This window comes from Chrysochloris asiatica, unplaced genomic scaffold (assembly GCF_000296735.1).
Source record: "Chrysochloris asiatica unplaced genomic scaffold, ChrAsi1.0 scaffold00038, whole genome shotgun sequence".
Lineage (NCBI taxonomy): Eukaryota > Metazoa > Chordata > Mammalia > Afrosoricida > Chrysochloridae > Chrysochloris > Chrysochloris asiatica.
Window position 1 is genome coordinate 3878785 of NW_006408556.1, and position 27694 is coordinate 3906478.

At 46.0% G+C, this 27694-nt stretch overlaps 1 protein-coding gene across 1 annotated transcript in view; it reads left to right on the forward strand.

Annotated features, from left to right (window-relative positions):
- ZNF76 (zinc finger protein 76) overlaps positions 1-27270 on the forward strand; it is a 46647-nt gene extending 19377 nt beyond the window's left edge. Inside the window, exons 2-14 of the mRNA XM_006860560.1 lie at positions 12811-12979; positions 18295-18375; positions 18487-18564; positions 19678-19874; positions 22264-22380; positions 22711-22786; positions 23500-23625; positions 23755-23934; positions 24609-24842; positions 24947-25110; positions 25482-25646; positions 26355-26468; positions 27166-27270. Of these exons, the coding sequence (XP_006860622.1) occupies positions 12907-12979; positions 18295-18375; positions 18487-18564; positions 19678-19874; positions 22264-22380; positions 22711-22786; positions 23500-23625; positions 23755-23934; positions 24609-24842; positions 24947-25110; positions 25482-25646; positions 26355-26468; positions 27166-27270 (1710 nt within the window). The 5' untranslated portion in view covers positions 12811-12906. The remainder of the gene's footprint in view (positions 1-12810; positions 12980-18294; positions 18376-18486; positions 18565-19677; positions 19875-22263; positions 22381-22710; positions 22787-23499; positions 23626-23754; positions 23935-24608; positions 24843-24946; positions 25111-25481; positions 25647-26354; positions 26469-27165) is intronic.
- The last annotated feature ends 424 nt before the right edge of the window (positions 27271-27694 follow it).

A 27694-nucleotide genomic window follows, 5' to 3' on the forward strand; every position in this document is an offset into this window, starting at 1 on the left:
TTTGAATAATAGTGGTATTAACTGGGCTTCCCTGTTGGCGCATGGATATTATACTATCACAGCATTGTACCTCATGACTGATCTGGATATGTTCTTTTTGATGATGAATGCAACACCATTCCCTCTTCAATTTGTCATTCCCGGCATAGTAAACCATATGGTTGCCAGATTCAAAATGGCCAGTACCAATCCATTTCAGCTCACTAATGCCTAAGATATCGATGTTTATGTGTTCCATTTCATTTTTGACAACTTCCAATTTTCTCAGATTCATACTTTGTACATTCCATGTTCCAATTTTCAGTGGATATTTAAAGCTGTTTCTCTTCATTTTGAGTTGTGCCCCATCAGCAAATGAAGGTCCCACAGGCTTTTCTCCCATGGGCTTTACGCCATTCTGGTCATCACAGTCAACTGTACTTTGAGGAGGCAGCTCTTCCCCAGTCACATTTTGAGTGCCTTCCAACGTGAGGGGCTCATTTTCTGGCACTATATCTGATAGTATTTTCTGCTATTCATAAGGTTTTCAGTGATTAAATATTTGGAAGTAGTTAATCACTCTTTCTTCCTAGCCTGTCTTTGTCTTCGGAAGCTCATCTGAAACCTGTCCACCCATGGGTGACCCTGCTGGTATTTAAAATACCGGTGGCATAGCTTTTAGAATTACAGCAACTCACAGGCCACCACAGTAAGACAAACTGACAGACAAGTGGTGGCCGTTTGGTTGTTGTTGTTTTTTTTGACGTATACATAAAAATGTTAACAGTGGTTATATTTAGATGGTGAGATTCAAGGAGTAGTTTTTTATTTTCTTCTTTACTCTTTCCTGTATTTTCCCAAGTTTCTGGTTCTTTTTTTTTTTAATGTTTTATTGTGAATTATATGATAGTTTACATGGGAGAACTTTAGTTTTGTACTCATTCCATCGTATAACATCTCATTGCCATGGTTCCAATCCCCTCCATGCATCATCAACCACCCAAAGGGTATATCCCAGAAACCCGCCCCCCTACACTTCCCCAGTTTTCGGCCCACAGCCCCTTTCCCTCTCTGGGTCCAAAGTCCCCAGTCGCTTCATCACTCCATGTCATCATCTCTGTCTCTACTCAGGCATCTCTGTTTCTCTGGGTAGGGTCCGGGTCTCGGCTCTTCTCCGTTGATGGTCCCAGAGGCCTCCGCTCCTATCTTGGAGAATTAATCACTCCCTTCCTTGTTACAAAACTTCTACCTTTGCATTTCCAACTCATAGTCCTTCCTGATAAGCATTATTCACTACAGTATCACGAGTTATCCATCTGTATCACCTTTCATCAGCTCCGTCCAGACAGATTGAATAGTACGCCATTTGGTTTTAAGTGGAAACTGTCACTTTAAATTTCGAGGAGATTTGTGTACTTGCGTAGTAGAACCCTCCAGTGGTGGGGGTGGGGTGTCCATTCGCTCAGGTATCCCCTCTAGTCACCAGAATGGAGGTGCGCAGATCGCAAGAGACCAATGAACAGATACCAAAAAAAGAATATCCACATCTGTATCTCTACGGTTCTGTCAGGTGTTCGTGGCTGTTTTGATCCTTCCCCAACTTGGTCTTTTCCAAGATGGCAGCTCCGAGAGTAGCTTAGCGTCTTGAATTAGAAAGCAATGGATTTCTTGATTCTGCTACAAATTCCCCTAGCTGTAAGCCTTCCAATCTTCTAAATAGTCCTTTATATGTGGTTCAGAGTTCTAGCACCATCCCCTGAGCTTCCTTGGTCCAGTATTCTGTGTTGTTGGTGACGGAGTTCCTCACTGTACGTCTACCCGTTTCGCTATCTTACTAGTGTATATTTTTTAAAAAAATAATAATAAGAGATACAAATGATAAAAATCAAGCAAAGGAAAAAAAAATCAAGCAAAGGAAAAGAAGAAGGAAGGAGAGAAAAAATAACAAACAATGAAAGGAAAAACACACAAAAACGAGTATAGTTGTTGCACCCAAAGAGGACAAATACCATTCTTGGGGACTCCTGCCAGTCAAGGAGCTCATGAGGTGGGTGAAAGATGGATTGGATGGTTGAGTTCCTGGCCCTACCTGGAGTTTCTGTAGGCTTAGGTGTTGTCTATGTTTAGGGCACCCTATCTGCAAGTAGTTTGTGGAGGCCCTTCAGGTTGCTAGTTTAGTGTCTGTGAGAAGCAGAAGGCAGCTAGGGGAAAGGTGGCTATTTATGAGGGTTCCTGCTAGTCCAATTCTGGTCTACAGACTCTGTGGGTTCTGTAGGTCTGGATCAGAGCCTGCTTGGAGCTAGGCACCAAGGTGGTGCAGCCAGCACCTGCCTCATACTGGCTTACAACTGTCAGCACTGAACTCAAGGAGCAGGGTCTGCTATGGTTATAGATGAGGGTAGGGGCCTGTGTCCTTTTCCCAGGACAGTATGTGGACCAAAAAGGAATTGCACCGTTTTCTTTGCTCATGTGAATTGGCATCAAGCCAACAATCTGTCTCTCCAAAGCTGCTTGAAAAAGTTTATGATGGCCGTGCTGCGTGTCACCAGCAGTCTGTTCACCAGTCATTCTCCTTCTTTCACTGCCCTGTTCCTCTCAGTAGGTATTCAGCCTACTTCTCGATAATAACCTTTCCTCTGAAGCTCATGGTTCCAGAATTGTCCTCTGTGTCTCTTTCTTTTGGTCCTTCGTGTCTTTGTTGCAGAGTTTGTGTAGCATCTGCCTACTCCTCTCTCTACCTTGCCAGAAGTTCCATCTTTTTTTTTTTTAACCACCTTTTCATTTTACTTGGTTTTCTTTTGTTTTAAAATTCCCAAACTAGCTTGTCTCCCTAGCAGAGATTTAGGTGTTATTCCACTTTGAGGAATTGATGAAATAGAAATTTAAGCTTTTTGTCCTAAAGTGATACTTTTAAACCATGTGTGATTACAATGACCCAGTCCCTCCTTACATGCTGACGTTGTTGTTGTGAAATGCTGTTAAGTCGGTTCCGACCCATAGTGACCCTGTATAGGGTTTCCAAGGAGCAGCTGGTGAGTTTGAACTGCCGACCTTGCTGTTCAAATGGCTTTGCAGTTTGGCGCATTAACCCACAGCGCCACAAATGTTTAATTTCCAAATAGCCATTCTCAAGCCAGTGGTGACCCCAACCTGAATTCTAGAAGCAATTCAGATGTAACTTTATAATATCTGTGCGTATTTACTCATTGATATGTAAGTTTATCCTTGTTTTAAAAAAAGAAAGAACCCATTGCTGTTGAGTTGGTTCCTATTCTGTAGAACACAGTAAGACTACACCATAGGGTCTCCAAGACTGTAAAACTTTATGGGAGTAGACCTACTATATCTTTCTCCTGTGGAGCAACTGGTAGGTTCGAACCTCTGACCTTTGAGTCAGGAGCCAGTGATTAATAGCTCTTAACCATTGTGCTACCAGAACTCCTTATCCATGGATAATCCTTCCAAAATGTCTGTATTCTGGAGTTTTCTTTTCGTGGACTGAGGGTGGACTTGAAACTCAACCATGATTGCTGCAGTAGGTGTTTACTAAGATGTTAAAATTCTCTTAAGTGTATGACTAAAAATTAGATTTTTCAAATTATTTTTAGTTTAAATGAATTGCAGCCTGCATTTTCAATGCCCTTTTGGAATTGTAAATATAATCCACTTTACTTAATTGCTCTTTTTCTGTGACTAAATCCAATCTAAAAATTGCAGTAGCCAAATGGAAACCATACTTACAGTGATTTGAGTTTTTAAATCATTGCCTTTTATAAAAGATGTTTAACTGATGTTTTAAATTTATGTTATGTTAATGCAGGTTTCTGCTATTAATTTCCTGTTTTCCCTTTAGTGTTTAGAAACCCACAGAACCAAGTCTGTTTCAGTAGGTTTTTGTGTGTGCATTGAAGTATCTTTCCATAACAACAAATACTGAATCATTTTACTGTAGTTCTTCCAAATCTGGTTCTAATTTGTTTACCACTTGTCTCCTCAGCCTTTGCCTCCCCAACCTAATGCCTCTTTGTCTTCTGTGAGATGTTTGCTTTATTTCCAACTGAGGGCTTTTCTGAGTGAAAATTTAAGTCATAATTTTATTTATTTTTTTTTTTTTTGGTCAAAGCTGAACATTTATTTTCTTTCCAAGCAAATGTTGTTGTTTTTTCTTTTGGCTTCTAACTACAGTCGTTTTCTGGACTGACTGAGGCAGAGTACAGAAAGTCTTGTTCCAAAAGTCCTGGGAGTTTTGGTTAGTGAAAGAGGACAGAATAGTTATCAGGTAGCTTGTAGCTGTGGCACAGCCCAACTTGGGACCACATGAAATGAGGTCTCAAATGTGGCAAAGTGGAAAAACACAGATACAATGACTATTCCAGTTTTCCTATCTTTCGAGAAACACGGAGATACTATGGGCAGTGTTTTGTTCTGTTGTGCACAGGGTCGCTATGAGTTGGTACTGACTCGATGGCACCTAACAGCAACAACAACATGGCTGCTTTTTAGTTTCCTGTCTTTCACATCCCTGTTTTTCTGCTTTGAGGAACTAATTTAAGTGCATCTTGTTTCATGGAAAGGCACCCTTGGTAATGCATGAGTTATAAGCATTGGGCTGCTAATTACAAGGTCAGTGGTTCAAATCAACTTGGGAAAAAGATTAGACTATTTGCTCCTGTAAAGATTTACAGTCTTGGAGCCCCTAGGAATGGTGCTAGTCTGTCCTATAGGGTAACTATGAGTCAGGATTGACTCAGTGTCAGTGGATTTGGTTTTGTTAATGGAGAGACCTAAAGATCTAAAATATCCAAAAAGTTTTCCTGTTATCCCCCCTCCCCCCAATGATTATAATTTTAAGTTTTTCCATCAAGAAACATTGATATGTTATGAAACCATAACCGTTTTTCTGCATCAGTGCCAACAATGGCTTTAAACAAACAAAAAACCTACTATCCTGGAGTTGATTCCAGCTCATGGCAAGCCCATGTGTTACAGAGTACAGTTGCTCCATAGGGTTTTCTTGTCTGTAGTCTTTATGGAAGCTTTCCTTCCATGACACTGCTGAGTGGGCTTGAATTACCAACCTTCCAGTTAGCAGCAGAGAGCAAATAAATTGTGCCACCCAGCGACCTAACAATAGGTTAAATTCATTTAAAACTGCAACAGACAGAACCAATCTGCTAGTTCTGGAAAAGTCAATGGTGCTTACTTTCTGCCCCCATCACCACACTTAATCATCTCCCCACCCCCACTTGTCTCTCTCCCCTACACCGATCCCAGATTGTTGGATAACTGGGAATCTTGTACTCTCCCAGGAAGAAAGAGTGGCAGCCCCTGTGCCTCCTCCACCGTTTCTTCAAGGGCCATGAGGGTTAGGAAGCTGCTCAATCATCCACCTAAGCCAGTAGCAATCCTCTTTTTGGCTTTACTAGTGTCATTGTTGCTAGACAGGAGTATTCAGAGAGAAGCATCTCTTAAAGGAAAAGGAGAGAGGTGACAGGCTGGACACTGGTACATGTGTGGCAGCCCTGAAGCATCCTTCTCACCAGACGCAGTCAGGCTCTATTGGAGAGAAGTTTCAGAAATTGGGAAGGGTCAGAGAGCGACAGCAGACTGTTGTAAAAATTTGGATTTTGAGGTTTAGGGAGGAAAATGGAATGAGTTGGGGTTATTTACTTGGTGCGAGAACATGTAAAGGCACTTTTTTCCTTGTGTCTAAGAAGAGTTCTTGGGGAAAATATGGCCACAGCAGTTCCTTCTGTCATGGGCAGGTCAAGATGAACGTATGAGTAGTTGAGACAGAAATTAAACAGCCAACACGCAAGTGTTTTGAGTGCTTACAGTGTGTCAGGCACATTGGATTAACAGAAGGCACACTACAAGAAATGCACCATATATCAACAGAAACACTCTGCGGAACACCCTGACTTCGGCACTGGCTAGGTGTGACCTTGGGCAAATTACTCCACTTCTAAGCCTCAGTTACTTCATCTATAAAATTAGAATAATGATACACTGTGGGTGAATGAGCCGGACGGCAAAGCCATTTTAACTGCAATGCTGGCAGTTCAAGCTCACCAGTCACTTCTTGGAAACCCTATACAGGGTCGCTATGGGTCGGAACCAACTCGACGGCACTTAACAAACAACGACAACCTCCTCATAGGCTTATTTTTAAGAGTTGTTGTTAAGTGCCGTTGAGTCAGATCTGATTCAAAGCGACCCTGTACAATTTCCGAGAAGAACCAACCTGTCAATGACCAGTCCAGTGTGTATTCTATAGTACCACACCAGGACTTTGTTTTAAGATTGAAAGGGTTAATATAGGTAATGTACTTTGAATAATGCCTGGCACCTGTTAAGGGGGGTTGGGCTTACAACAGTTCATGGAAGAAATCCATTATCCTTTACATTCCATTTTTCCAGGAACTTTTTGAAGCCCCCTCATATATGTGATAGATCTAATTAACATGAACGCTGGGAAGGATTTTAGGGTCTTCTAGTCCAAAGTGTCATTTTACTGATGAGACAGATACAGGAGTTAGAAACAAGATTAGAAGCCAGTTCTACTGCCTCCTCCTCCAGGGCTGTTGCCCCAGCTCCTGGCTACCATTTGAAAATACAGTGTGCCTCAAAGTATTTCCCTGTAGGCAACTCTTACTTGTCCTCCTCCTCAGAACCAGTATTTGCAGAGTACATTCACGGTAGGATAAGCACTGGAATACTAACCGCAAGGTCGGCAGTTCAAACCCAGCAGCTGCTCTGCAGGAGAAAGATAAGGCTGTCTAAAGATTTAGTCTCGGAAACCCTAAGGAGTAGTTCTCCTCTGTCCTATCCGGTCACTATGAGTTGGAAATCAACTCAAAGGCAGTGGGTTTGTTGGGTTTGGTTCTATGTGTCAGTGCTGCTGAATGCTTACGTATTTAATCCTCACAGCCACCTCTGAAGCACATGGCACTATTATGCCCATCTTTTTTTTTTTTAGAAGGAGCATTTGAAACTCAGGGAAGTTCAGTTATTTGTCCAAATCTACACAGCTCCTAAAAGGTAGAGCTGGGATGGAATCCCAGGCTTGCTAACTGCAGGGTCTGTTCTTGTAAGCATACCACTGATTTTCCTTGGAAACCCCCAAAAAGGGCTAAATTAAACTAACCATTGCTGCAGTATACACAGGGACCAGCTGTGAAGATTTGAAGTCATTTTGCAATCCCTTGTCAGCCTAAAGCTACTTTGTTTTCGGACTCATCGCTATTAAGTGCTGTTGAGTCAATTCTAACTCATAGCCAACCTGTATAGAGTTTCCAAGGTTGTAAAAATTTGCAGGAGCAGAAAGCTTCATCTTTTTCCTGCAGAGCAGCTGGTGGACTTGAACTGTTGGTTCAATTGTGATTCACGATCCAGTGCTTATCATAGACTCACTGTTCTCCCCTTTTAGAAGAGATGTTGTTACTACAAAACAGGCTACCAAAATATTTTCTCTGTCAGATTGAAAGTTGAAGGTTGTAGGCCAGAGGAAGAGTCCAAGGGCCAAAACCTTTGTGAAGTAGAGGCCTAATTAGGAGTATCAAGGATGTGGGCGAGGTTGGGGTCACTGCCAGGATTCTAACATGTGTTTAGATGTCAGAATTCCCACCTACACCATTGATTCTTTACTCTTAAATCCTGTAAGACTGGTGGACAATCTTGAATTCCCCTCTTCAGAAAATTGCACAGGCTTACATTCCAAAAAATATTTTCAGACGATTTCAGTGTTTATAAGCTCCAAGCAAGAACCTCTGTACTGGGCAATATACAGGCTGTTAAGTGCTGTTGAGTTGGTTCTTATAGCAACCCTCTGTAGGGTTTCCAAGGAGTGGCTAGTAAGTTTTAAACTGCCAACCTTGTGGTTCAAACCTACCTACCTTGCAGTTCAGTGCTTTATCCCACAGCTCTGCTCTAGGACTCCACTTAGCCTCTCTGGGCCGTAATTACTTCAGCTGTAAAATGGTGATAATAGTATATAATTATAAGGTCGTTATAAGGGTTAAATGAGTTAATATACATCGGGGCTTCAAAAAGTTCATGGAGAGGAAATAGAAATGCCTTATTATCCAGCAGTTCCTCTACTTGGTATTTACCTGTAAAAAATACGAGCCATAACACAAGTAGATAAATGCACACCAATGTTCATAGCAGCACTATTTACAATAGCAAAAATATGGAGACAGCTAAAGTGGCCATTAACTGAAGAATAGATAAACTGTGGTACAGACACACAGTGGAATATTATTGTTATTGAAGAATAACAAGGAAGCTGCAAGCCGCCGCATAACCTGGATGAACTTTGAGGACATTATGTTGAGTGAAATTAGTCAGTCACAAAAGGAGAAATACTGCATAGGAGGACCACTACTGTAAAAGACTAAGAAAAAGAACCCATACAAAAGTGGGGGGAGATTCTTTGCTAGTTGCTGGGATGTGGGAGGTGGGGTGACAGGAGGGAGAGGAAAGTGGAGCATAGGGCAGGGAATAGACACAGTATAGTTTGGGTGCTGGAGACGGGAGCAATATACAAGAAGGGGGACAGGAATGGAAGAACAAAGAGGATGGGAGAACAATTAGGCAGGTTTGCATGGGCTAAGTGGGACAGAGGTAAATAATGATGTATGCACAACCTCGGAACAACAGGACTCTGGGATACAGGTTTGAGACATGGTTGGAATGGGGAAAAGGGGGAAAATAATGTTAAGATGCTTGGCTGCCTTTTGAATCTTGGTTTCCCTTGCATACCATTATAAAATAGACACTGGAAGGGGAGAGAAAGAAAGAGCCAGAAATATCACCATTGAAAGCTTGTAAGTCTGTCTTCTGCCTGTAACTAATTGGAATACCTAAAATGGGGCTTCCTGCAGAGCCTCTGCATTACATAAGACCATAGGTGGAATCCTGAAACAGCATCCAGAATCTTCAGAGTTGGGAAATTTCCACTTGAAAGGACGGGCAGACCAGCCTGGAGCTACTAGAAGAACAGAAGATACTTCTTGAAAGAAAGACCGACAGGAAAAATACAAAACAATATAGGCAGACCAACTGATTACTACAAGAACAAGCAAGTTGCTCACCCAGGAGACATCAAGGCAAGTGGTCGGGTCCCCTCAGAGCAAACCCCCTTCCAAGACTAAGACTCATGTGAATACATGCTCTAATTGGTGGCCACGTTCATCACCAATAAGGGGAAATGAGAGAAAAATAGTAATGAAGCTGCGAGCTAAGCCCTACAATGTTCAGTAGACTCCTATGAACCCAGGTGGAGACCTGGTTGGCCAGCAGTGTGGCAAGACCTGGGGACTCTTTGGCCTAGAGTCAGTGACATAGCCACAGATGACTAGAGTGGAGAATGAAGAGTCCAGCTGATAAGAAGAGAGGGCATATATACAAGAACACCCCACTTGCAGATAATATCCACTTGACCTGGCTTCAATGACTGGATGATCAGAGCTCAACTAGAAGAAGAAAAAAAGATTAACATGATGCAATTTGATGAGCTTGACCTACACCTAATGGACGCAGTAGCTCAAAAGGGGGAACAAATCTTTCCAGCGAGGATCATTCCCACCCCCTCCATACACAGAGTAGACAGGGATGGGCAACTTGGACATTGGCTACCCAAAGAGGATGGGCTACAAAGGCAAGAAGTGACTGACTTAAAAGCTTTCAAGAGGGAACCTGGATCCAAAGGGTGTGGAGGAAGGTAGAATCTCCACTGAGTAGTATCCAATCTGTCTAGGCAGGGGTAATGAAAAGAAATGCAGATAGGTCTCTTGTGATACAATGATGAATAATTGTTATCAGGACTGCTTGTGAGGGTTGGAAATGTAAAGGTAGACGTTTTGTAGCAAGGAGGGAAGTGATTGATTTTGCAGTCTAGGAGTGGAGGTCCCTGGGACCATCAAGGGAGAAGAGCAGAGAGCGGGACCCTACCCAGAGAAGCAGTGATGCCTGAGATGGAGGTTGGTTGGTTGATGATGCATGGAGGGGATTGTATGAAATGATATACCATAGGATGAATGTAGAACTAATTATCTTTGTAATCTATCACATAATTCATAATCAAAAATATTAAAAAAAAAAATATCATGGAAATACATAAGACTATAGGTAGAAGCCTGAACCACATCCAGATCTCCAGAGATGGGAAATTTCCACTTGAAAGGATGAGCAGACCAGCCTGGAATGGCTAGAAGAATAGAAGATATTTCTTGAAAGAAAGACCTACAGGAAAAGTACAAAACAATAGAGGCAGACAGACTGTTACTACTACAAGAACAAACAAGTTGCTTACCCAGGAAACATCAGGGCAAGTGGTCGGGTCCCCTCAATACAAAACCCCTTCCAAAACTAAGACTCAGTGGGAATACACGCTCTGATTGGTGACTATGCTCGTCACTGATAAGGGGAAGTGAGGGAAAAACAGCAATGAAGTGGCGAGCTAAGTCCTACAATGTGGAGAGTGAAGCGTTCAGCTGATAAAAAGAGAGGACATATGCACAAGAACACCCACACTTGCAGTTAATACCCACTTGACCTGGCCTCAATGACTGGATGATCAGAACTCAATTAGAAGAAGAAAGAAGAGGAAAAAAAGAGTAATCTGATACAATTTGATGAACTTGACCTACACCTATGGAAGCAGTAGCTAAAAGAGGGAACAAATTCTTACAGCAAGAATCATTCCCACCCCCTCCACACACAAGAGTAGACAGGGATGGGCAACTTGGACATTGGCTACCCAAAATGGGGGAGAGGGGACTACAAAGGCAAGAAGTGACTGGCTTACAAGCTTTCAAGAGGGAACCTAGATCCAGAGGGCCTGGAGGAAAGCAGAATCTCCAGTGAGTAGTATCCAATCTGTCTAGGTGGAGTTGATGAAATGAAATGCAGATGGGTCTCTTGTGATACAATAGTGAACAATTGTTATCAGGACTGATTGTGAGGGTTGGAAATGTAAAGGTAGACATTTTATAGCAAGGAAGGGAGTGATTAACTCTCCAGTCTAGGAGCGGAGGTCCCTAGCACCATCAACAGAGAAGAGCCAAGAGTGGGACCCTACCCAGAGAAGCAGTGATGCATGAGATGGAGGCAGAGACGATGATGTGGAGTGGTGGTGCAGCTGGGGACTTTAGATCCAGAGAGGGAGAGCGACTGTGTGCTGAGGACTGGGGGGTGGGGGGTAGTGTTGGGAGCAGGCTTGCAGGGTAAACCCTTTTGTTGGTTGATGATGCATGGAGGGGATTGTAACCATGGCAATGATACGATATCCGATAGAATGAATGTAAAACTAATGTTCTCACATGTAAACTATCATATAATTCACAATAAAACACTAAAAAAAAAAAAAATTCATGGAGAAATTATTATCTTTCATTCCATTTTCCATGAACTTTTTGAAGCCCCCCACCTATGTAAAATGCCTGGTATATGGCTAGCTCTACAGTTGTATTCATTGTGACTAATAGCAGTAGTAAAAGTAGTGGAGCTTATCCCATTCTGCAAATGTTTGGAGAGAATGGATGAATAAATCTAATTGAGAGTCCAAGCCTAGGATAGACCATCCTAAACAGCACTGGGCTTAGTTAAGCCAAGACACTGATCTGCTTCGCCCTCAAAGCCACAGGAGCCTCAGATGGTTACTTCTGGCTTCAAGCTACAGCATCTACAGTGTGACACGCATAAATACCTCTCACTGGGTGTCCTGCCATGAAAACTATTTGGGCAGCACTGATGGAGGAGATTAGCTGGTGGGTAGTAAGAATGCAAGTGGGAAGTCCAGATTCCAAATCCAGGAGAATTCTGTGGACTGCTGATCTAAAGAATCTTAGTCACTGAACCTAGAACAGGGACTGTGGGCTTCCTGCAAGTTTCACAAAGTGTGGGTGTACAACTAGAAACTGGCTTCATGCTGTAACCAAGCAAGAGGAAGTCCTGCTGGCATGAAGTTACAGTGTTTCCCACCTCATACATGACAACCTGGTGATTCACTCAGCAAGGTTTTGTGCAGAGCCCAATATATGAGGCTTTGGAGAAACTACAGGGAGCCACAGCCAGACTGGAGTCCAAAGGCTCGTGTAGGCAGCAAGCGTTGAACAGTTAGCAGTAAGAACTTACACCTGTGGCCCAGCCTTGCTTGCAAGGTAGATTTTAAGTGCAAAAGTAAACTATTGAAGGGTTTTCTTCTGGGAAGTGGTGTATTTAGGGTTACACTTCACCCTGACAGGAATGGAAATAGGAAAGAGTTTATCTGGGAGGCTCATGTGATAGATAGTCAAGAGGTAACTGACTAAATAATAGTATGAAAAGGTTCTTGGGTTTTTAAGGGAAAGCAAGGATTCAAGGATGACTCCATCATTTCTGAGTGGATGGAGGTGTCATGCTAAGGTAGAGGCTACTAGAAGTGGCACAGGTAGGGAGGAGTGACATGAGGGATGTCAGTGAGGATGGTCAGTAGGCCAGTGGTTAGATGGGTCTAAGTACAGGAGAGCACTAGTGACCATGGGGTTGACTGTCTGCCTTCAATGGCACCTCACTTCTAAGGAGTGAGTTTAAAGGTGGTTTTGATGAATGCGCTTACTTCTACTTGACAGCCAATCTGGCTGGCATGTTTCTCTTCTGTTGCTCAACTTTTAGAATTCCTAAATGTGTATCTTTTTAATACTCTTCATGAGTACCGATCCCTAGTGTTCAACTTTGAAGAATCTGTCCCTTTTTCTTTTGGCTGGCCTCATTCATTCCTTCCCTGTGTATCCTTGCAGTTGAAGGAAGCTGTGCAACTTACCATGTGACACTATTGATTTTTCTCAGATTTGTGACTTAGAAGAAAATCTCAGACCTCAGCTGTGGCTCCCAGTGTTGGTCAGAAGCCAACTTCATGTCTGCGTGCACGAGGAACAATTTGCCATGGAGAGCTTGGGGCTGCAGACGGTGACCCTCAGTGACGGGACAACAGCCTACGTCCAGCAAGCTGTCAAAGGTTGGTATTTCCAGGACCCTGCCCACCAGCCTCTGGAGAGGAGTGCCCACTTCTGAGGGTCTCACCACCACTCTACCCTGCCACCTGTCAGCTCCTTCCCCAGCACAACTTGCTTTGCATGTGAATCTCATGTGGTGATTAATAAAAAGGGAACTCTTTATAATAAAATGCCATCTAAGCAAGTTGGAAAATCAGAAATCCCAAGCCATTGGAACCAAGGCCTCTGAAAGGCCTTTACATGTAGTGTGTAGTTAATAAATATTTCTGGAATAAATATTTCTGGAATGAATGAACACAATACTAGTTATGACTTTTACTTTCCAAATATTCCCTGTCCAATCTATCAGTGTTTTCTTGAAGCAGTTTGTCATCAATTCAGGGTTAAGCATCTTCAGGCCAGGGGTCATCACCCTCACAGTAGGCACCGCCTATGTCTTTTCTCTCATCTACATTCTCGTAGGGACCTTATATGACACAAGAGAACTGCCCCCTAGGGTTCCTTAGGCTGTAGTCTTGATGGAGAGCAGATTGCCAGGTCTTTTCTTCTGTGGAAGAGCAAACTCGTGAGTTTGAACCAAGCTTTTAGTTAACAGCCAAGCACCTACCTTAATGTTGCCTGAGTCATAGTCTTTCTGTTGCCTTTCTGGAGTTTGTGAGTGCCACCATTGTGATTGCATTGTCACTGCAATGTTGCCCTCCTTCATGTGAGCTCACTGTCATGGTAGATTAGTTAGTTTCGAGTTTGCATAGAAGTTGTTTCATTTTAGATGGCTGCGTCCTGATGATGACTAGAGCTCAGTCCCTCAGTCTCATCAGCAAGTGCTTCCATATGACAGTGTGACTGGCTTCCTCTTGAAAAAGATTCTCATCGAGATCTGTCTGCGATGTGTGTGTTCCTACTGGCGGCATTCTCTGATAATGGAACTTCTCTTGGGGGCATTATCAGTTTGTATATAACAAAACATTTGAAATTAAACAATTATTACATTTCACCAACTTAATAAAAATGCCCCCTCAGAAAGCATTTTGTTTTCTGCGTTGAAGCAATACCTACTCTGCTAGCAAAAGCTTTGCTGATGCTTCAATCTCTCATTTTCCCTACTCTTCTACCCCTGATAATCACTAATAAACTTTGATCTTTCTACATTTGCCTGTTTCATGTAGGCAGGCTCATACAATGTTTGTCTTTTTGTGACTGAGTCACTTCACTCAACATAATGCTTCCAAGGTTCATCCATGTTGTAGCACGTAACAGAACTTCTGTCGGGGACCGGCCTCAACATAGGGGTTCAGTTCATGAGGAGGAGATACCTGGCGGCGATAGAGATAGCAAAAGAATACACAGACAGACAGAAGAAGGGAGACAATGAGGCACCCCAAAGCCAGGGTAGATACATCACTGGTGGGCAAACTTGGGAGTACAGGCATTGTGGCCTTTGCAGGCAGCAACTCACTGCCCTGCAGTCTTTACTGCATGCCCTCCATCTTGTAATGCACACCTGGGACAGGCCTGGGCCTGTTTTATTTAGGGGAGGAGCTTCACACCAAGCTGGGAGAGACTGAAACAGGATACAGCTAGCATCAGTAATTTTCCAGACATTCAGGTAACTTTACATTGTACTTCGCTGGTTCGAATCCCAGGCCCGCAACTTGGTTTCTCATGCCCAATTAACATATCTATAGCCTCTGAGCTCAGTTGGGGGAAGGTGAGAGGTAAGGACAAAAGCTTGGGTGGAGTCCTGCTGTTTCGGCTTCCTGAGCCAGGTTTTCAGGAACTTGGCTGAATAGCTAACACTTGGGAGAGATTCAGGGTGGATGGATGGCTTTTTTGTCTGTAGAACAAAGAACTGTGAAGTAGCTAAGATGTTTTTAGTTAATCCTTTGGAGAAAGGCTTGACCTTTGAAACCTTTACAGTCTTCGGCTTTAAGAAAATATCACATTCATCTGTGGATTATCAAGGGCCCCATGTATTAAATTAATAAATATAACTGAACACTAAGATGAAAAACAATTTGCTATTGACTGCCAGTGGCCTCATTTGTTCCTGAGAGCCTGAGGCCTGTATAGTCTACACACAGTCTGCAACAAACTTCCAATCTCTTTATGGCTGAGTACTATCTGTTGTATGTACATACCACATTTTATGTGTCCATTCATCTGTCTATGGACACTTAAACATTTTCACCTGTTGGTTGTTGTCACTAATGAACACTGGTGTACAGATTTCTGTTTTCACTGCTGTTGTTTATATATCTAGGATCAGGATTGTTGGGTAATATGATAGTCCCATGTTTTAACTTTTTGAGGCTTTGGAATACTCTTACAGACTTACCACCACAGGTCTTGCCCTTCTGCTTCAGTCTCAGCACCATGACTGGAAAAACTTAGGAAGTGTGGAGTTGCTGTTGTTGTTAAGTGCTAACCACACAGTCCCTGGTTCAAACCCATCAACTTTTCCTCGGAAACACTGGTGAGTCCCCAGGAGCTCTTGACTCAGGCACTATTGTCTCTATCAAACTCTGTTGGAGCCCAGCTTACTCAGCATATCCTAAAATTTTATGAGACTTCACTGTAATTGTTATTGTTGTTAAGCACCATAGAGTTGGTTGTGACTAATAATGACCCTGTATAAGTTTTCCAAGGAGTGGCTAATGGGTCTGAACCACCAACCTTGTTGTCCAGTGCTTATCTTACAGCGCCACACCAAGATGTGCTTGGCATATAGTGCTACCTCACAAATCAACCACTTTCTCCTGACCCCAGTAACTCACAAACAAAGGTGATAGTTAACAGTAGGGTTTATTGACTTGTGCCGTAGTACAGATGCTGGGGTCAGCAGTCTAGTGTTTACCGTACACCACCACACCAGGATTCCTCTATATCATGATGGTGGTAGTTCTGTGCCATGGAGTCGGTTCTGACTCACATGGATCCTCTGTAGGATTTCTGAGGCTATAAATCTTTACAGGAGCCTCATCTTTCTCCCATGGAGTGACTGGTGGGCTCAAACTGCTGACCACAGCTCAACTCGTAACGCACTATGCTACCAGCGTTCCTTTCTCTATAATTAGGGTGAACATAAAATGTACTGTTCAAACCTTGACACTTGAGAGTAGAAGATTACATTGTTAATAGCTGCACTGGAACTCTTGTGTTAAGTGGGGATGTATAACCAACTACCGTGTATTGGGACGTGAGGGCCACTTTGTTCAGTACTTCTCCCCACCCACTTCTCCCCATTGAAGCCTGTGGCTGTTAGAGAAAAGTATAGATTAACTCTCTTCAACATTTTGTTTTCTGCCTTGAAGCAATACCTACTCTGCTAGTAAAAGCTTTGCTGATGCTTCAAATCCCAAATAGCTTGGTGCCTCTCCAGGACAGGTAGAGTATTCAGATGCAGGGGTTGCCTCTGTTCACAGATGGAAGGGAAGAGAGTGAGTCCCACTCCTCGTGTCGCCCTCTTTTCTCTCCTACTACTTTCCTGTCTCCGTCCCACCTAACTTGAGCCAGCCCATAGGACTGTTACTGACTCCGAGAAGACTCGCTTTGGGAACAAGGCTATAGAGATTCTCCTGATAGGGAAGCAGCAGAGAGCTGGGCTGAAAGTAGCTGCCTGGTCCTTTTCCCACATCTTAAGAGCTCAAATTTCTAAACCTGACTTTAAAAGGGGACAAACCACTTTCATTGAGGTTCCTGCCTGCCTTTCCTCCCTCCTTCTCGCCTTCCCTTTCTCACATCTTCTCTTCCTCTGTGCCTCTCTCCTCCCCTCTCTCCTCTCAAGACTCCTTGGACATAGGGATGAACCTGTTTAATGCTTTCCTTAGAGCATTTTGTTCTTAGAAGTGCTTTCCAGTAAGGATCTGAGATAAAAGAAAGATAATATCTTAGGAAATCTAGAATCTTGTTAATTTTTATATTGCTTGTGCTATTTCCTTAGGTGAGTCAATCTTGGTAGGAAATGGACATGAAGACATCAGAGCTCAGTGAAGGACGCATTACCAACAGTGGCAGTGGATCATGACCTAGATGGCCACATACTCCTCACACTCATGTAGCTCCGTATTGTTCTACTGTCTGTGTCTTCTAAAGGGCAAGGTTGGCATGTTTCTAATAAGAGCTAAGGTTTTTTGAGGTCTGATCACATACTTGGCACTTTTCCAAGTATTTTTTATTTGTTGTTTCATTTAACCCTCAAAGCAACTCTGTGAAGAAGACTTTTAATCCCTAGTTTAAGAAGAAAGGTTAAATATGCTGTCCAAAAACAGACGCAGCTCCTAAGAGGCAGAGCTAGAATTCAAGCCTAGGAGTTCTGGCCCAGTTCTAGAACCCATTATTATTTTTAACTGTTGTGCTGTACTGTCTTATTGGAGGGACTGGGTCTTGGCCTGTTTTCATCTGGGGAAATAAGGAAATCTACTTTTTGTGTCCCCAGGTATATTGAAAATATTACAGCATAACAAAAAAATTCAATTTTTATTTAATTAGTATGAACCATATCTGAATTTCAGCGGTTCGAAACTACCAGCTGCTCCGTGGGAGAAAGATCAGGCTTTCTACTCCCGTAAAGATTTACACCCTCGGAAACCCTGTACAGGGTCGCTATGGGTCGAAACCGACTCGACGGCACTTAACAACAACAAGGACCTTTCCAGGATTTATTTAGGGTGTCTTGGTTATCAAATATTGCTGTATCAGACATACCATAAATGAGTAGCTTTTACTAGCAAAAATTTATTTTATCACAGTTTTGGAGGCTGAAAGTGTAAATTCAGGTGCTGGCTTTAGGGGAAAGCTTTCTCTCTGTCAGCTCTTGAGGAAGGTTCTTGTCTCTTAAGAGCTTTTGCTCCTGGGCAGTCTTCCTGTGGCTTGACATCTCTCTTCTTATCTCTGGTTACTTACTTGTTTAATCTCTTTTGTATCTCTGTTCTCATTAACATTGCAAAGACAATCCTTTGCCAAATTCAGTTATAACCACAGGCAGAGAGGTTAGGATTTATACCACATATTTTGGGGGGACATAATTCATAACAAAGGGCATCCTTTGTTCTCTTAGCAGTTTCTCATTAGGTCAGAAGTCCCCATTTAGTTGCTTTGTCTTGTGAGTGACAGGAGAGGAGACTGTTGGGCGTCTAGGGCTTAACCTTCAGACCCTCCAAGACCCAGGTCCAGGGAGGCAGGAAGCACAGTGACTCCAAGAATGTGCCTTGACCTGTGCTTAGACGCAGAGTCAGTAGGCCTCTGCTGGTGAAAAGAAGCAGGTGTTGCAAGCTCTCTTCTGGGCCTGGTCTGTTTTTCTCCATTTCCACCCCCACAGGAGAGAAACTACTTGAAGGACAAGTGATCCAACTCGAGGACGGAACCACTGCATACATTCATCAAGTGACGGTACAGAAAGGTGAGGGCACCCCACATACATGCAACCTGCTGGAGAGAGGCCAGGCAGCCTCCACTGAGGGGTCCCTTCATGGCCTGAGCTCCAGAGAAAGAAGCACTGCTTTCATTCCAGAATCTCTCTCCTTTGAAGATGGACAGCCCGTGCAGCTGGAAGATGGCAGCATGGCCTACATACACCGCACTCCTAAAGGTGGGGTCACAGCCCCTAGCACTTAAGGGAAGAAAGGAAGCATAACTGGTAGAGGTTGGGGGATGGAGTTTCACACTCATGGGGTGAGGACTCGAGGACAAGAGCTGAGGTCCCTAAGGTGCATCAGACTCAACTGGATTCATAGCCTCTCCTGCCTTCCCTGGTACATACCACATGAGCCCTTGTTTCTGTCACCAGAAGGCTCAGCCTTGAGGGTCCAAGACCAGGAGTAAAAAGTTACTGTTATGTAAGAGTGAAGCTTATAAGGTACCGAAGAATAAAGGTTGATTCCTTCTACAAGTCATTTCTTGAGCAGCTATTTTATCCCAGACACTGCACTAGGTGTGGAGGACGCAAGAGAAAATGCTGTCAGACACAGTCCCTGCTGTCCTAGAGTCTAGTGGGGGAAACAGAAGTGAAATAAAGAAACACTGATGAAGTGGCATCAAACTCAGAGAGGCTTCTGTGAGCCTGTGTTGGATGAACTGAGAGCTGAAGAAAGAAGGGGAGTTCGCTAAGGAAAGAGGGCCGGCAGCAGGGTACAGTGTTCCAGACAGGAGGAGCAGTGCGTGAAGCTTGGAGGTGGAAGGAAGAAAGAATGTCATGTCCATAGTTCCCTATGAGCTAGAGAACTGGGAGTGAGGGCAGAATGAGTAAGAGGAAGCTGGAGACAGAGCCAGGGGTCAGAGCACTTGGAGGCTTCGGTGTCAGGTTGAAGAATTGGGTTTTTATCTTGAGAGCCCAGTGGGCAACAGCTGGATCTGCTTAGGCAGACACTTGGATGTCACGTAGTCTGGAGGATGCTAGAGGGGTCAGGAAGCTCTTGTGGTCGTCCAGGCCAAAATGACTATGTCTGTTTGTCAGGTCCTCAAGGAGAATGTGAGTTCAAAGTCAGTGCTTGTAGGAGACCTCCTCCTGAGGAGAGGCTGCCTCAGAAGGGGGACCAGCAAGAGTTAGTCACCAAGGAAAGGGCCAGTAGGAACAGTCTTTGCAGGAGGAACTCGGTGCTGAAAACCTTCCAGGGTATAGGTGTTTCTGGTTACCATACAACTGGGTCCCAGTGGGGACTCTTACCCTCTTGTGGCACCTGGACTGACTGGGGATTCCCTGCAGAGGGTTATGACCCCAGTGCCCTGGAAGCTGTCCAGCTGGAAGATGGCTCCACTGCCTACATTCACCACCCTGTGGCTGTGTCGGATGGCGCCATCCTGGCCGTGCAAGCAGAGGTGGGCCTGGAGGAGCTGACTACAGAAGATGACGAGGGCTTCAGTGCAGACACAGTGGTGGCCCTGGAGCAGTATGCCAGTAAGGTGAGCACACAGGCTGATGATGCCCATCTCCAGTGGCTGCATGCCTCCTCTCTTTGCTCTGCTGGCCCAGCTCTCCCATCTCATCCCTCACACATCATGTTCAGCGTGTGCGTCACAGCCTGGCTGGGGCTGCTAACAGCTGTTTGCAGTCACCCTTGTTGATGCTGTCCCTGCAGAGGGGTGGTAGCTGTAAGAAGCATTGACATCTGGATGGTGGGAATTGAGGCCCAGCTTCACATCGGCTGTCGTAATAATCCCCTGTGTTGTCTGGAACAGCCCATGCCAGTGACTTCTTATTAGTTTTCCAGTCCACTAAGGTCAGCTGTTCTTGTATTTATTTCTTCTCTGTGGCTCATTTAGTCATATGAGGAAATAGCCTCAGTAACGATGTTGAGGGCAGATGCAACAGAGCAGCTGGGATTCTTGGAATACGAAGCCAGCACAGTAGCTTGACGGTGAAGGCTCCCAATTCTCAAAACGTCAGGTGGTTCAAACTCTTTGCCAGAGCCATTGTCCTGCTGGTAAGGGAAATGGGTACAGAGAACCATGAGCTCTCCAAGCTGAGGGGCTTCCTCCGTCCCATCTCTGGAGAGCACCTGTTTTGTACAGTCATTGAGGAGAAGAGGAGATCGACTTGTCTTTTCAAAGTGAAACACAAAACTTTACAGCAGGCTCATTGGGCTGTGCTCACTGTCTGTCCCCCCAGGGGTGTATTTTGAGACTTGCTGCTGATAGAAAGGGAATTGGGCTTTAAATCATGAGCCTTGGGGTCTGTGCTGGCTCTGTCCTATCTGGTCTGACCTTGTGGGAGTCACTCCCAATCCCAGCCTCAGCTTGTGCCTCTAATTCAATGAAATTAGACCAGATGACCTCAGAGGTCACTTCCAGCCTTAATGTTCCTTTATTCTCCCAATTACCCCAGGAGCTAGTGAGACATGGGGATGTCGGGCCACCTGTGACCCTTTCCCCTTTTCCCCCACCAGCTGCTTTAAGTGTGCAGGAAGTGTTGTCAGCCAGTTGACCCCATGACCTGGATCCTGATTAGAATAACCAAACTGTGAATTTGGCTTACCATGTTCTGCTTCAGGAGCTTCTAGAAAAGCCAAAATGTGGTCCAGCACCATCCCAGAAACAAAGACTTAAGAGAAGGGCCCACCAGAACCTTGCCCAGAAAAGAAGAGGAGTAAGGAGGCCGGAGGCAGGTGTGAAGTGGGTGGCTCTGGCATTCTCTGTACAGGGTTGCAATGAGTCAGAAACAACTCGACAGCACTTAACAATAGTACTGTCCCCAGAAAAGGAAATGAAAGGGAAGGAATTGTTAACTGGATGCTGTGTGTAATGGTGGGGCCCTACCGCTCCCTGCCCTGGGACATCCTGTTTCTGCAGTTTGTTGGTTATAGCTACCAACTGATTCTAGCTGAGCATATCCACACAGCAAACTCCCTTGTTAGTGCCCCTTTTGAACACATGTTTCTGATGGGAGAGAGGGAGCCCCTCCTGTGCAAAGATGATGTTGTTGTTCGGTGTTGCTGAGTCAGTTCTGACTCATAGCGACCATGTACACAATAGAACAAAACACTGCCCAGTCCTGCACATCCTCACAGTTTTTAATGTCTGAACCATTGTTGCAGTCACTGTGCCAGCCTCTCTCTTTGCGTGTCATCCTCTTTATCATGACGCTCTACTTTATCAAGCGTGTCCTTCTCCAGGGACTGGTCCCTGCTGGCAACGTGTATAAAGCACAGGAGACGAAGTCTTACCATCTTTACTTTCGAAGGAACATTCTGGTTGTGCTTCTTCCAAGACAGATTTGTTGTTCTCTGGCAGCCCATGGTATATTCAATATTCACACTGTAATTGTAATGCATCAGTTCTTTTCCAGTCTTCTTATTCGTTGTCCAGCTTTCACATGCATAGGAAACAGGTGAAAGTACCATAGCTTGAATCAGGCGCACTGTAGTTCTCAAAGTGACATCTTTGCTCTTTAATGATGATGGAGGCATTCAGAATCACAGCCCCCTAAATGTGTATGGTCAGGCAGTGGATACTGGCACTACACCTAGCTCAAGTGTGACCCTCTCGCCTACCTGGCTGGCGAGGAGCTGCCCTTTCCTTGGTAGCATCACCGCCCCAATGACACTTAATTCTCCTTCTATCCATCAGGATGGTCAGGGTGGCTGTTCAGGTCAGTCGTCTATCTGCGGGATGTCCCAATGTCTATTCCCTGTCCAGATGGGTCATCCCAGGTTGCTCTTTGTCCCCAGAGGTCCCCAGCAGGCTTATGGAACCCTGTTTATTGGGTCTCAAACTGCCAGCTGGGCCCAGAGTCCCACCCTCCCCCTTCCGTCATCGAGTAAATACATATCAGACCCTAAGATATTTTCCTCAGGTTCTGCATGACAGCCAGGCTCCCCAGAATGGCAAAGGGCAGCAGGTTGGGGACAGAGCATTCCGCTGTGGCTACAAGGGCTGTGGACGTCTCTACACCACAGCTCATCATTTAAAGGTAAGGTTGCCAGTGCTCACCTTTTAGCTCTGCCATCTTCCCCACCAAGTTTTAACTGGAACTGGTCTCTGCCTTAAAGCTGCTCATTGCCTACTGGAGGGAAGATATGAGTGTACAGAAATGTCAGCACAAAAAGCTATGAACCAAAGAAAGCATGAAAGAAGGAAAGGGAAACCTGGAGGGCTCTCTGGAGGAGGTGGGCTCTCCCTGAAGAAGCAAGTAGAGGAGGTGGCCAGTATCTGGATGCCAGCAGCCTGGGCCCTAAAGAGAAGCAACGCGCCCAGGCCATATACTTGTCCCTCTCAATCATGTGCTTGCTTGTCCTCACAGGTGCACGAACGAGCTCATACAGGTGACCGTCCATACAGGTGTGATTTCCCCAGCTGTGGGAAGGCCTTCGCTACAGGTAACCTACCTGGATGGAGGCAGAAGGGAGACTGCTTCTGGTAATAGCAAGGGGCTTTAGCACAGCTTTGGGATCTCCCTAAAGGAAGCTCGGCACCAGCCTGTCTTCCCAGACAAACGGTTGTCGAGAATGCTCTGGTTCCCTCTATGAAGGAAAACCCTGTTACAGATAGCAAAAAGCAGCATGTTCCAGGCTAGCAGCTGAGGAGCCTGGGGGCTTGGCAGAGACCCTACCATTCATGTCAACTCTGACCAACTTGGGGCAGTGGGGGTTGGCCCAGGTATGTCTGTGGGCTTTTTCTCCTGCATGAAACAGGGGCTTTCATCCCTAGGTTCCCTCTCAGGTATCTGTTCTGCAGTGACTCCAACCATCCCTCGAGAGGGAAGGAGGGCAGAGTGGGTTTTTGCACCTCTTCCCAACTCCCAGGCTAAAGTAGGATTGTTGTTGTTGTTAAGTGCCTTTGAGTTGCTTCTGACCCATTGCAACCCTGTATAGGGTTTTCAAGGAACAGCTGGTGAGCTTGAACCACCAACCTTGTAGTTCAAACGACTTAGCATTTCAGCACATTAATCCATAGCACCACACCAGGACTCGGGTCTCTTGAGCCAAAGGAGCTCTGGTGTCTCACAGAACACATCTTTAATGATGTACCCCTGAATTAATAAGGTGGGGCACGAGGCCCACTGCTTACCTTCCTCCCCCCACATGGACAGGGTATGGACTGAAGAGCCATGTGCGCACCCACACTGGTGAGAAGCCATACAAGTGCCCAGAGGAGTTGTGCAGCAAGGCCTTCAAGACCTCAGGAGACCTGCAGAAGCATGTCCGCACCCACACCGGTGGGCTGGGCCCTGTTCCCTGGGAGGGGGGTTCAGCTGCCTTTCAGAGTTCAGCCAGTGCTATCCCCACTCCTTGTTCCTGCATGGCCTCCCTCTTGAGCCACCCTTTACACCCCCTCGTCTCCACAGGGGAACGCCCATTCCGGTGCCCCTTTGAGGGCTGTGGCCGCTCCTTCACCACCTCTAATATCCGAAAGGTGCATGTGCGCACCCACACAGGCGAACGCCCCTACACCTGCCCTGAGCCCCACTGTGGCCGCGGCTTCACCAGTGCCACCAACTACAAGAATCACGTGCGCATCCACACAGGTGAGCCAGCTGGCATACAAGAACCACCCCCTCTGAGGCCCAAGTCCCTCTACCAGCTTTTGATCTAAATTAAATTCTCAACTCTCTGTTGGCCATCCTAGACTGGTCTGAGCGTGAGAGGTTTTATGGTTCTTGCAGTATCCCCAGAGCCAATGTCTGATTTGTAGTGAGTCAGTTAGGTCCAGTCTGATCAGTACTGCCAGCCCTCTCGAGAGCCTCAGCTGCCACCCCACTCATGCTAAACCGTCCTTCAGCTGAGCTCCCGGAAAGAGGCCAGAGCCAGTGGGGAAAAGCGGAGTGAAATGTCACCTTCATCTCCTCACCTCATCCCCTGCCCATGTGCTTCCTGTGTACCCTCCCCCTCCTTGGTGTCATGTCCCTCGCCCAGCCCTCCATCAGTGTTCCCCTCACTCCTATCACCTGACACTGAACTTACCCCTCACCAGTCCTGTCTTCCTGACCCCCACCAGCTGCTTCACTAGCCCCATTCTTGCCCTTTACCTCATCTTCACCTTGTCTCTGGGCTCAAAGGTCCTATACCCATATCCTAGGTCTCAGTCCCTCTCCCTCCCTCTGTGGCTCTTCCTTCACCAACCCTGTCCCCCACCGCTGTCCCTTTAGTTCCCCCCTTGCCAGCCCCAGTTCCCACCCCCCTCACAGCCCAGTGTCCCCAGGGGAGAAGCCATACGTTTGCACGGTGCCAGGCTGTGGGAAGCGCTTCACCGAGTACTCAAGCCTGTACAAGCACCATGTGGTGCACACGCACTGCAAGCCCTACACCTGCAGCACCTGCGGCAAGACTTACCGGCAAACCTCCACCCTGGCCATGCACAAGAGGAGCGCCCACGGCGAGTTGGAGGCCACAGAGGAAAGCGAGCAGGCACTTTATGAGCAACAGCAGCTGGAGGGTGAGGATCAAGGCTAAAGGAGCAGGCAGGGGTGAGAGGGGATCCGAGCCAGGCTTCCCTGTGGCCTATGGTGGCAAGCATCAACTTGGGCTCTCCTTTTCCAGCCGCCTCTGCAGCTGAGGAGAGCCCGCCACCCAAACAACCCTGCGTTGCTTACCTTTCGGAGATGAAAGAAGAGGGTGATGATGTCCCAGCCCAGGTGACCATGGTGACACAGGAAGATGGGGCCCCACAGGTGGCCCTCATCACCCAGGATGGTGCCCAGCAGGTACAGGCTAGGGAGGGCAAGGACAGGGTAGGCTACTCTGGTTGATCCCTTTCTCACTGTCTCTGGGACCTCTGGGGACCCCTGAAGTTCTACCACTTTCTAGCCTTGTGGACCTCAGAGAGCTGAGTTCTGAGAATGAAGGACCAAATCTTAAAACTCAGCCCTTTCCTCCTCTGCCTCATGAGAGGTGGTAAATAGAAGTAGTCAGCAGTGTTCTGGTGGACCTTTCTTTGCAGCCTAGGACCTGCTCTCCACCCCTGTGACATGAAGCTAACCTTTTATCTCACCAACAGACTAACCTTGTATATGAGAGCAGATCTATCCATCCTCATTAGGGACTTCAAGCTTATCTTCTCCCCTCCTATCGGCAGGTCAGCCTGTCCCCTGAAGACCTGCAGGCCCTAGGGAGTGCCATCAGTATGGTGACCCAGCATGGTGGTACCACTCTCGCCATCCCCAGTCATGACAATGAGCTTGTCACATCTGGCACACATACGGTCACCATGGTCAGCGCCGATGGCACCCAGACGCAGCCCGTATGACCAGGCGGTTTGCTTGGGGTTTCTTGTTCTCTTGTCATTCCTTGTTGTGGGAGGGGGAGGACACTGAAGTGCAGGCTAAGCCAGTCAGGCCTTCTTACAAGAACAGTGATGATTCCCCAACAAAAAGGAGTCTTCTTCACAACTCCCTTGGACCATCAGAAACTCTCATCCTTATGACCAAGAAACAATTTCTGAATCTGTTATTTATCCATAACTTGCTTTGTAGCCATTGTTGTTGTTAAGTACTGTGGACTCGGTTCCGACTCATAGAGACCCTGCACAGGGTTTCCGAGGCTGCAAATCTTTACGGGGGCAGAAAGCCTCATCTTTCTCCCACAGAACCACTGGTAGTTTCGAACTGCTGACCTTGAGGTTGGCAGCCCGACTCGTAACCACTACCCTACCAGAGCTCCTTTTGTAGCCATAGACAAGTCCATTTTCAAATTATGGAATTAAATTATTCCTGAAGTCTTTTACAGCTCTGTCCTTATATGATTTTAAATCTCTAAATTAAGTTGGGGTTTAAGTTGGAGAGAAAACTTCACTTAGCTCTGAGCCCCAAGCTAATTTATCTGACCCATAATGGTTTTCTCTATTCCCTTCTGAGCTGTTCCCGGCTGCCTTGCTCAAAGGTGTGTTTATTTGGAGTTGGGAGAGGAAGAATCATGCAAGCGGATTGGAAAACCTCATTCTGTATTTCAGGTCACAATCATTACCTCTGGAGCGGTGATGGCTGAGGACTCAAGCGTAGCATCCCTTCATCATCAACAGGTGGCACTGTTGGCTACAGCCAATGGAACACACATTGCAGTGCAGGTGGGTAAAGGTCCCAGAGAAATAGGGATCCGCTGCCCAGGGACAAAGTGGGGAAAGTAGTTGGGAACCTACTAGGCTTAAAAAGAGCCCATTTCAGGAGACAAATCCCTTTCTGCCCATATCCACACTCCTGGTTCAGGCTGTTTCTTGGTTGAGGCACTGTAGTGAAGCCCCTTCTAGACTTCAGGATAGCTTTGATGATCATCTGGTGGTCCAGAACTTTTCGTTTCTTCATATCTTCATTTCATGTGGAAAAGAAGGAGCTCTGGTACCGTAGTGGTTACGAATCAGGCTGCTAACCTCAGTGTTGGCAGTTCAAAACTACCAGACGTTCCAAGGGAGAAAGATGAGGCTTTCTGCTCCTGTAAAGATTCGCAGCCTTAGAAAACCTGTACAGGGTCGCTATGAGTCGGAACTGACTCCATGGAACTTAACAACAACAACAAAGTAGATGTTTGTTCTCCTCTTCAGCCAGCCGGTGCCTAAGTTCTCTCTGACCGGGGCCTCTCCATGGCTCCCTGGGCACGCCTAGACTAGTAGACTCTATTAATGAATATCCTATTTATTGGGGCTCTATAGAGAGTTCGATGTGTGGCATCGGGTGGATGAAGGAGACTCATAACAGTAGACCACACAGTTTATCCCAAACAGGAAAATCTAGAAGGAAGGGTCTCACCATTTCCCCTTTTCTCCACAGCTGGAGGAGCCACAGACTTTAGAGGAGGCTCTCAGTGTGGCCGCTGCGGCCATGCAGCAAGGGGCTGTGAGCCTGGAGACAGTGGCATCGGAGAGCGGCCGCTGAGCCTGAGGGGCTGGTTCCCACACCATGCTGGAGGAGGTGCCATGCTGCACAGGCCTCCTTGCCTCCAAGGGCCAAGGTTGTGGCTGACACGTGGAAGGTGGCTGGCCACAAAGGTCTCTGAGGCCAGAAGACAGCAGGAAAATGGCCTGACTGACGGGACGGGGAACTTGGGAGTCAGAATCAAGGGAGTGTGCCATTGTCAGGAGCTGAGGAAGACAAGCCTGATCAGCAGGCTGCAGCAGGGCACCCTTCCCTCAAAGTCAGCTGCGTGTCTCCTCTCCTCCCCCTAGAGAACATCCTCTCTGCCCTTAGTCCTCTCAGCTTCCTCAGGTGGACACACCAGGGCTGCTGTGAGAACTGGGAGAGGGCACACAGCTTTCTGGGGCTGAGCAGACTGGGGCCTGCCACATAGGGGTTTCCCAAC